Source organism: Neophocaena asiaeorientalis, unplaced genomic scaffold (assembly GCF_003031525.2).
Source record: "Neophocaena asiaeorientalis asiaeorientalis breed wild unplaced genomic scaffold, Neophocaena_asiaeorientalis_V1.1 scaffold30, whole genome shotgun sequence".
NCBI lineage: Eukaryota > Metazoa > Chordata > Mammalia > Artiodactyla > Phocoenidae > Neophocaena > Neophocaena asiaeorientalis.
The window spans coordinates 15,533,449-15,544,114 of NW_020174923.1; the positions used below are offsets into that span (position 1 = coordinate 15,533,449).

At 38.1% G+C, this 10,666-nt stretch overlaps 1 protein-coding gene across 2 annotated transcripts in view; it reads right to left on the reverse strand.

Annotated features, from left to right (window-relative positions):
* The window catches only part of TLK2 (tousled like kinase 2), a 105,529-nt gene that overhangs the window by 58,445 nt on the left and 36,418 nt on the right, over window positions 1-10,666 (reverse strand). The window contains exons 3-6 of one of the 2 annotated variants that reach the window (XM_024760807.1): window positions 9,904-9,975; window positions 8,939-9,008; window positions 7,887-7,930; window positions 7,063-7,158 (exon numbers count right to left, since the gene is read on the reverse strand). In XM_024760807.1, the coding sequence (XP_024616575.1) occupies window positions 7,063-7,158; window positions 7,887-7,930; window positions 8,939-9,008; window positions 9,904-9,975 (282 nt within the window). The remainder of the gene's footprint in view (window positions 1-7,062; window positions 7,159-7,886; window positions 7,931-8,938; window positions 9,009-9,903; window positions 9,976-10,666) is intronic. The other variant, XM_024760808.1, reaches the window with a different exon arrangement.

A 10,666-nucleotide genomic window follows, 5' to 3' on the forward strand; every position in this document is an offset into this window, starting at 1 on the left:
ACTTCTCAACTGTTGGACTTTCATAATCAGCATGTATCCCTTTATCAGGGAAATCTATTTAATACTTTCATTTTAGAAAACAAAAGTAAAAGAGACTAATCAAAATGATCCTGACAAAAAATTTATTTTTAAAAAAATCTGAGTAGAATCTACCGCCTTAAAAATAACACTCCTGCCCTAACCAATAAAATGGTTTAAATTCAGGCTCCAGAATACCTGTAATACTCATTCACAATATTCTCACTACTTGGGAGACTGTATCATTGAAGCTGCAATATTAAAACAAACCATTCTGTTATACATTCAATAAATATGTGCCAAGGGCTGAAAGATCTTTAAATATCTCTGGAATATAGCAGGCTGGGATGTTTGTACCAACCTCCCCTTAACTGTAAAGACAGGACAAAATATAAAAAAAAGATATTAAAAGCAATGAAAAGTTGATAAAATAGTAGGGGTCTGTCATGGTAAAATCTAAGGGAAACAAAGTCACATCTGCCCTAAGAGTACCTGCAGATCTTGAATTTCCACTTCTAGGGCACCATGTTGCCAACTTGATAGTCATAGGCCAAAGCCCACCCAGGGTAGGGGGTTCATTATGAAACTCTTCCCACTTTAGCTATACTTCCAAAGGGTTACAGCCTCAGGGAAAATGTAAGCCAGAAGAAACATTTCCCCTGCCCTCAGGGAGCTGCAATGAAGTTGCCTTGGCCATGCATGTGGTGGAGGCTCCCCTGAGAAATGTTAACATAATTGGAATCAATAATGCCTGGGTGGTTGAAAGAAAGAAACAAAATAAGCAAACCAAACAGACAAAATGCAAGCCATGAATTCAGTAGTTTGTAGAGATGGGTAGAATCTCTAGGCACTTGAAAGAAGCAAATAAAAATTCTCCCTGGAGGAACATATCTTATTCTTGATCTCAAAGAAATTTCACAAATAATTTTTCAAGAGCAATGAGCAGCACAAAGACAAAAAACCAAAAGCATAAAAGAAATAAAGCCCTGAGCAACAACTAGGAAAAAGAACAGACAGCAGAAACAGGTTCAAAAAAACCTTCAGGGCTTCCCTGGTGGCACAGTGGTTGAGAGTCCGCCTGCCGATGCAGGGGACACGGGTTCGTGCCCCGGTCCGGGAGGATCCCACGTGCCGCGGAGTGGCTGGGCCTGTGAGCCATGGCTGCTGGGCCTGCGCGTCCGGAGCCTGTGCTCCGCAACGGGAGAGGTCACAGCAGTGAGAGGCCCGCGTACCGCCAAAAACAACAACAACAAAAAAAACCACCTTCAAATACAAGAATTAACAGACAGGTTATAAAACAACTATGTCTACTAGATTAAAAAAATAAAAGACAAGTTTGAATATATCTGCAGGGAACATAAAATAACAACAAAAACTGAGAATTCAATGGGGCAAATTAGATACACCAAAACAGAGAATTTGGGAACTGAAAGGCAAGAACTATCCAGAATGGAGCATACAGAGACCAAAAGGAAAAGAAGTTAAGGGGCATGGTGATAAAGTGAGACAGTCTAACATACAGTTAATTGAAATTTTATAGGTGGAGGAAAAAGGAACAGGGCCAAGATAATATCTGAAGACAATGGCAAATAATTATTCAGAAATGGTACAAGACACCAACCCACAAATACCAGAAGCCCAACAAATTACAGGAGAAAATAAAAGGATGCATCATAGTAAAACTGCAGAACACCACATATAAAAATGTTAAAAGCAGCTGGGGATGGGGGGAAGCAGAGCAGATACTTTCAAAAGAAATAACAAGTAAATGAAAACTGTTTTCTCAGTAGTAACAATGGGAACCAGAATATGGTAATTATACACTCAATTGTGTATAAAGATAAAAAATGCCTATCTAGAAATATACAGAGCATAAACATCTTTCAAGAATAAGGGCAGGGCTTCCCTGGTGGCGCAGTGGTTGAGAGTCCGCCTGCCGATGCAGGGGACACAGGTTCGTGCCCTGGTCCGGGAAGATCCCACATGCCGCGGAGCGGCTGGGCCCGTGAGCCATAGCCGCTGAGCCTGCGCGTCAGGAGCCTGTGCTCCGCAACGGGAGAGGCCACAACAGTGAGAGGCCCGCGTACCGCAGAAAAAAAAAAAAAAAAAAGAATAAGGGCAAAATAAAGTTATTTCAGCAAACAAAAACCTACAGAGTTAACCCCCAGCAGATAAACACTGTAGTAAAAGAATACTAAAGGACCGCTGAAGGCAGAAGGAAGTGACCCTAGAGTGGAAGGTGTAATATGTAAAACGGGAAGAAGTGCAAAGAGGTAAGTATATAGATAAATCTAAATGAACACTGACAGTGTAATAATGATGTTTTATGAAACTAAAAAAAAAAAGGCAAAATATAAACCTACACCACCACCACCAAAGCAGTAGCACATAAATGGAATCAAGGTTATCATATATTTGGGAGGAGGGCAAAGATACTATTAACATCAAACTTTGGCATATTAAAGATACCTGTGGTAACTTCTAAGAGAAACACCACATAGGACCTACATACTAGTGGAGGAGAAAAATATGAAATAATTTTTTTAATCCAAATGAAAACAAGGAATGAAAGAAAAAGTAACACAGAACAGGTAAGATAAACAGAAAATACATTAAAAGCTGGTATATATAAAACCAATATAATGATAAGTTTATTAAATGTAAATAGGATAAATACTGAAGTTTAAAAAAGATTTTTTTTTTGGCTGTGCCACGCAGCTTGCAGGATCTTAGTTCCCCAACCAGCAATCAAACCGGGGCCCCAGCAGTAAAAGTGCCAAGTCCTAACCACTGGACCGCCAGGGAATTCCCTAAAAACGATTTTAGACTGAATAAAGAAAAAAATTTCAACTATATGATATTTGTCAACATGCTGATAACAAAATAATGAAAAGTTGATAGTATAAAAATGGAAGTATTTACACCATACAGTGGTTTGGATATACTAAATATCAGATATCCTGCATGTAGAGCAAAAATATCAGAAGGAATGAAGAGAATCACTTAGTAATACATAAAGCAAAAATATATATACAGGAAGAAACAAACTACTCCCACAATCATGAGAGTCATAAATATACCTCTCTTAGTAATTGATAGAACAAACAGCCAAAAGTCAGAATACAGAAGATCTAAACACTGTGATTAAATGCCATGTTTAACAAAATTATCGTAATGACAAAACTAAACTATTTTGTTTAGGGATGCATATGTGGTCACACTATAAGGAAAAGCAAATGATAATCACAAAAATTAGAACAGTGGTTGTTTCTAGGGTATTGGGAGAGGGTTGTGATCAGGGAAGGTTTCCAGGGTGCTGGAAATATTTTACTTTCTGACCTAAGTGATGATTACATGGAGTTAACCTCGTAATGATTTCCTGGAAACATTTTTTGTGAAGGGTCAGATAGGAATACGTTAGGCTTTTCAGGCAACATATCATGTCTGTGATATATATTCTTCTTTGTCTATACAACTCAAAAAATCTAAAAATCATTCTTAGCTTGCCAACTGTGGGCTGTAGTTTACCAACTCCTGCATAAAAGGCTCACGGTTTATGTACTTTCTTGTATTTAACAAAAAATATAAAAGAATCATTTAGGGGGAAAAATGCTAAAGTAATTCTTTATCCATTCTTCCCTTTTGACAAATAGTCTTGAGCCCCCACTGTGTACCCAACACTGTTTTGGGTGTTACAGACTAAAAATTGAACAAGATATCTATTCCATGTGAAGGGGGGGAGGACAGTTAAAATGATTACGTCTTTATGTAATAAACACTGTAAGAGATGGAAACAGCAGTAAATAAAACAAAATCCCTGCTCTCTTAGGATTAACATTCTGGTGGAAGAAGCTGGGCAATAGACTAAGTGTATAGTTAAAAATTAAGATATGTAAATTATTAAATAAAAATATTAAAATTATACCGCACAACGACAATGAATGATCTACAGCAACACACAGTATGGATGAATCTCACAAAAGTAATGTTGAATGAAAGAAGCCAGACACAAGAGTATATACTGTATGATTCCTTTTATACAAAGTACAAAAACAAAAAAAACCCACCTGTACTGTGAGAAGTCAGGATAGTGGCTATCCCCAGTGGCAGGGAGGGGGCTAATGACTGGAAGGGAGCATAAGGGGGTTTCTGGAGGGCCTGGTATTTTGTTTCTTGTACTGGTACACAGTTTGTGAAACTTCATTAAGCTGTAGACTTACAATGTATAACACTTCTATATGTATAAGTATGAATCAATGAAAAAATTTACATACATATCAAAATTTAAATACATATGTCAGGTAGTAATAACTAAGAATTAAAGCAGGATTAGGGACAGAGTTACAAGGTGAGAGGGACTGATATTTAAAGAAGTTGGCCAGGAGAGACCTCTCTGATAAGGTCATTTTTGAGCAACAGCCTGATGAAGAGATTGCTAATCATGCTATTCCTGGAAGAGGGAATAGCAGGTACAAAGGCCGTGAAGCAAAAGAGTGCTTCACAGTGTTCAAGGAACTTCAAGGAGGCCAGCATGGCTGGAGTGGTATGAGGGTGAGAGGGGAGCAGATGGAGTCAGGCGGATGGGGGGAGCAAAAATCATGTAGGAGCTTCTAGGCCATGTAAGCCCAGAACAGTCTGGACTGTTTTGAGCAGGATCTGTCTTAATTTTTTCACAGAATCATTCTGGCTACTATACTGAAAATAGGTGAGACACAGGCAGAAGCAGGGAGACCACTTTGGAGATTTAATGCAGAGAACCAAAAGAATAGAAAAAGAGGTTGGGATTTGGGTATATTTTAAAAGAAAACAGGATTTATTGACAGATTAGATATGGGGCATGAAGTTATGATCTGAAAAACTGGACAGAGTAAACTGTCATTTACCAGGACAGGGTAGACTGCAGGAAGAGCACTTTGTTGTGTTGTTTTGCTAGTGAGCAAGAGTTCCTCTGTGGACGTTTTTAAGCTGCCCATTTACTTATGTAAGTGGAAATGTCACGTAGAGTTGTATACGTAATTTTCAGGGAAATCAGTGCCCAAGTAAAGGGCTGGCAAGTTTTTTCATCCTAAAAGGCAGATATGGATAATGATACAAGTAACTTGGTAGATTTGGCACAGGTGCATGTGAAAGTTCTCTTCTGATTGCTTCTACTTTCTCAGGAAGATGAAAAAGTAAAGCCATCAGTTGAAATAGTAGAGGAGGAGGAAGTGTTGTTGGAGGCTTGCAGGAAATGACAAAAATATGAAATATTCATCTAGGAAAGGGAACTAACTATGGAAATATAATAGGACTGGCAGCAACTAGGGGGTTCATGAGATTGGTGGTCATGAACTTAAAGTGAGATCAGTCAGCATGGGTATATGTGTTTTCCTCTAACCATGCTGAGCTGCTTAGACAAGGAAAAGGTGGAAAATTAGATAACCAGGGCTGAGTTTTTTCAGGCAAATATGATAGAGAGAGAGTGGGGAAAGGGAATTGAAGGGTATACACAAATCAGTAATTATAACAATGAAACACAGAATCTAAGTTAGAAGGATAAAGAGCTTCTCAGTGCAATGGAAAAAGGAAATTAAGGCTTGGTTCCTATTTTAACACCCAAGATATACTTAGATTTGCATAATAATGATGAGGCCCCCACCACCATTCATAGAGGTGGCAGAAATGTCTACAGATCATTGAATCATCTCTTTTGTTTTCAGGTAAGACCTGACTTAAACGGACACATGATAGATGGGTGGTACACTACTAAAAACCAAATGAAAAAAAAATATTTTTCAGGGAGAGAAGAGTAATAGACAACAAAATTCTACAAATCATATTCGTCCCAAATAGATAATTCTGCAATCTCATTTAACATTTTAAAACTTTAACTGGTTTAAAACTTAATAAAAATATAGATATAGGCCTCCTCGAAAGTTATCTAACAAACCTCAACCTAACCAAACAGATCTACACATCAAACATTTCTAAATTTTTAAAATATAACAAGGATGACAAAATAATAGCAAAAATTTCAAGTTGAATACATTTTCCTAAATGCTTTAATAATTATAATCACCCTAATGAATGCATGCTTTCATGAGAGAGAAGAGGGGAAGGATATTTTAAAATACTTTAACAATACAGAAGACTAAATCATTTAGGAAAAAAGTAGTATTAATCAACTCTGCTAAGGCAGAGAAAAGCAACTTTCCTAAACAGAGACCTAGGATGAAAACTCCCTTGGATCCCACAGCAATACCTGAAGCATCAGTAGACATAATACACTCTTAAGTACAGAGTTCTTACTGGTATCAACAAATTATCCAAAGGCACTTGAGCAAATTAACACAAAACCCTACATTAGCTAGCTCAGGGATTCTCGACCTTGGCACTAGTGTCATTTTGGACTGGATCTTCGTGGTGGCGCCTGTCCTGTGCACTGTAAGATGTTCAACAGCATCCCTGGCCTCTGCCCAGTAAACGCCTATGGCATCCTTCCACTCACCCTCTAATTCTGACCAATGATTACTCCAACACTGCCAAATGTCCCCTGAGGGGACAAACTACCTCCGGTTGAGAACCACTAACTTGGCTATAATGTTTTTAAGAGTTTCAGATCTCACTTATAGGCAGAAAACAAACCTATCCCAAATTTGTGTAGCTCTAGCTTCTCTACTACATCACTGAGTAAGCCTTAAAAATAATTCAAATGCCAGGAGCTGACCAAATTTTTTTTTAAGGAATTTAGTTATAGGAACATTTAAGTCTGGCAAGGATAAAAATCTAATATTTGGATTGGAAATCAGTTCCTTGACAGAACAATGAGTTGCAGGCCTAGAAGTAATTTATTATACTGGGAGAAAAGGGTCAGCTCTTATAAAATGTAAATTTACTGATACAGATTTGAATCTAAGTTAAGTGATTCATAGGTAATGCTATGAACGTTTCTCCTTAATGCCTCATTCCCCTTGGGTAAGTAACGGAAGAGAAACTTTTGCTCGAGTGTTCCTGGGCTTCTTGTCTCCTACAACAGGTGTCAAATTTCTCCAGGTGAATGCTTACCGGTAAGGGATTGGATAAGGAATGTTGCGGTGAGGATCGTGCAACTGGTGGAACACTTCTGCCAGGGCTGGTTCCTGGCCCGCTTCCCCCAGCAAACTGGCCAACAGGGAAAAATGGATATGAATAATTCACAACAGTACTAGGCTTCAAATAAGGAGAGTAAAAGATTAATACACAAACAGGTCTTAATTATATACGGCCCCTTTAAGTCAATATATCTTATTCTAGAGAGAAAATGCCATATAAGTCAAATTCTGCTATCTTTTCAATGAGATTTTAAGGAGGAGCTCCAGCAGAAATGTACCAAGATATAAAGAAAACATGGCTAGAAAGCTGAAGGTACACATGGTTTTGAAAGGACATAAGAGAAGAATGTTTTCCCTTCTTGTCTCAAAATACACGAAGCAGGAGTATAGTGGTACAGTGGATGTTAGTGTCTTCTTCAGTAACCACTAAGGATGGGTCAGTGAGCTTACTACAGGTTCCAATGGACTAAAGGGAAGAGGACAAAACAAGAGTCCAAGTCACTTCACTTCAATCTTTGTAAGACACGAAACCTAGTCTGGCCAAGAGAAAAATCACCTCATTTGTGAATTTTTATATCATCACAGAAAAGACACATCATAAACAAATTTAAATTTAGGAAGTCAGCAGCCGTTTCCTCTTACAGAGATGGGGCAGCATAGGGTTGATGAAGATGGGGAGGAAGGGGAGGAGAGCACAGTAAAGGCAATATATTCCTCTCTAAAGCCTTAAATGAACAAAAGGATTTAGGTTTTAAAAAAAAATCACTATAGATTTCTTTTTCCAAAAATTTAACTTACCTCAAAGTAATCACTAATTTTATGTCCCCTAGGAGTGCCTTTCCCTGAAAATAAAACCAAAGTAAGTATAGTTTTTCCAGTAACACAAGTAAACCATCATTCGCTAAAGTGTACTATGTATTCAGTAACTGCTTATGTTGTTATCAATTCAAATGTCAAGCTTACTTTTAACAAATGAGCCAAAATACCTGTATCATAAGAACAGAAGACAGTTTCCGCCACAAAATTAAAGACTGAAATAAGCAGTGAAAGACTTTTTCACAGCTCGCTTTCCTTTAAGATGCACTAATCTTTCTTTTACGAGTGCACTAACAAAACTCATGCCACAACTGTGCATGAAAATGACACTAAACCACAAACCGCAGCCCCACTGAGAGGACAAAACCGCCAAACGACTCCATCAGAGCAAAGGGTTTATTCTACCTCACAAAACACTTTACGTGACCTTGTCACTCTGGGAACATTTTCTCCCAAAGAAGTAAGAAATGATTTGCAGATTAAAAGAATATGGAAAAAAAAAAAAGACTAGGGTGTCCATTTCTTGGAAGCTCTGCCATTTCATTTATTCTTCCTTTAATTATTTACAGAAATTCGGCATTACCACCATCATATTTACAGATTTATTCCACTGGGCACCAATGTGCAACTAAATAACTGACATGGAAGAAGGGCAGGTAAAAGGACAGCCATGGGACTGAAACCATTTCTGCTTGCCTACTATTAGCACATCACTGATCTAGTGCAAGACATAGTTAAAGCTCCAATGTAACCTCTTTTCTGTACCATAAATACTTAGTCTGAAGACAAACCCATGGCGAGAAGATGGTTAACTTACAACAGAGAAAACCAGAGTCCCCAAAGAACTGACACTGTTTCGTCAAGTGTGTATCAAATGGCAAGTCTATAATAAACAACCTGATATTCCCGTAAGGAACACAAATCTTCACTGTTAGGAATCCCTGTGCACAAACTAACCACTTAGTGTGAGCTGGAAATTTTCTACCTAAGTACATAAGAATCTAGTATTTTTACCGGTGTGAAATTATTACTACCTTGGCTAGTTTCATATGGTTCAGCTTTTCTTTTCCGGTTTCGCTGGTCATTCTGTTTTTTCTCAGGAGTCTGTTAAATACCATATACATCACAATTAGCATTTTGTTAAATTTTTCACATTATGAAAATTAGAGAGTATGTACAAAATATCAAATTTATAAGGATATTTAACTGGCTCAGACAAGTCCTAAATGAGTGTCCAACTCTTAGAGCAGGGTCATGGAAAGAGTACAGGATCTGGAACCAAGCCACCTATACAATTTTTAGCAAACTGCTCAAAGTATCAGAGCTTCAATTTTACAAAGCACAAATGTAGTACAAGCATCTAGCATATAGTAGGCTCTCAGACAGCAGCTGTTACAATATTTCTGCTTTTTTTTTTTTTTTTTTGGCCATGCCACTCAGCTTGCGGGATCTTAGTTCCCCAACCAGGGATTGAACCCAGGCCCGGCACTGAAAGTGCTGAGTCCTAACCACTGGACCACCAGGGAATTTCCACAATATTTCTACTTTAAAAGAGCTTAAATCTAATCCTTTTTTCCAAAAAGGAAAGATATGCATAATCAACTGACTAATTTATTTAAAGTTTTATCTAAGTGCAAAGTAAGTGGTTACCCATCTATGCAGCTAGGTTGTGTGCCTTAAAAAAAAAAACTTCAAATTTTCTTACTAAAGTCTGTCGGGCCACACTAACGCACTCTGTTGAAGTACTAAAAAGTGCTAAAATTCAGTGGCACCTAGGCTAATTCAGCTACAACTGCAAATCTCTACCCTTTATTGATGGTTATTATTATCGTAATAAAAACCCATCAAGGCCACATCACAACTGTACAACGAGCAAACAACTCAAAGGGGAGTCATTCACCCAGACCCTAACAGGACACCAGAGTTTGCAGTGCTATGGTTTAACCCAGACCCAAAGTGTGGGAATATGAGAAGTCTTGCAATGGATGTGGCTTCTTACCTCTACTTCTTTATCACTCAAGGACCCCACGCTGCACAAGCTCTGGTTGGAAGACTCACTATTGAGTGGACCCTGAAAAGAAAGAAAAAAGAAAAGGAATCAAAATAAACTAATTTAAGGATGACAGCAAAAATGAGGGAGAAGCCATTTGATTTTAATATCTAAGTCAGGTCAAAGAAGCCAAGAGTTAACTGCAACACCTCTGAGCCAACTTGAAAAGAACTCAATCAACCATATAGTACAGGGCCCTCATGTTAAAATTCTCTAGCTAATATTATTTTCATTTCCTTTATAAACTCTTAACTCGTGCAAATTTTCCCTTCTAGAGTACTTTCACATGTAGCAAGTTCATTCTTTAAGGAAAATAAGCTGGGGAAAATCAGTTCTCTTGGCCTCTCGTATCACACAGGCAATATCTGAAAGTTGAGGTGTTAAGGGGTATGTCAAGGGTTCCTCATGAGGAGGCAGTCAGAGACCATAATGAAGGAAACACTTTTTCGAATCATGCTTTAAAACAGGCATGACTGCTAGCTCAAAAAACAGTTACAAGAGATTGACTTCTAGCCTAATGGCGTGAGGATCTCTGCTAGCTCACTCCCCAGGGAAACTGATGCAAATTGTTTTTAAAAACCACCATTCAAAGCCTCTGACAATGGTCCCTAAGGGCAAACAGCAAATGAAGAAACAACCATTCAGTAAAATCTATGAAAATTCAGCCTGAAAGGTGAAAGTCTGTGGTATTAGAACCAAGACCACTCTCCCC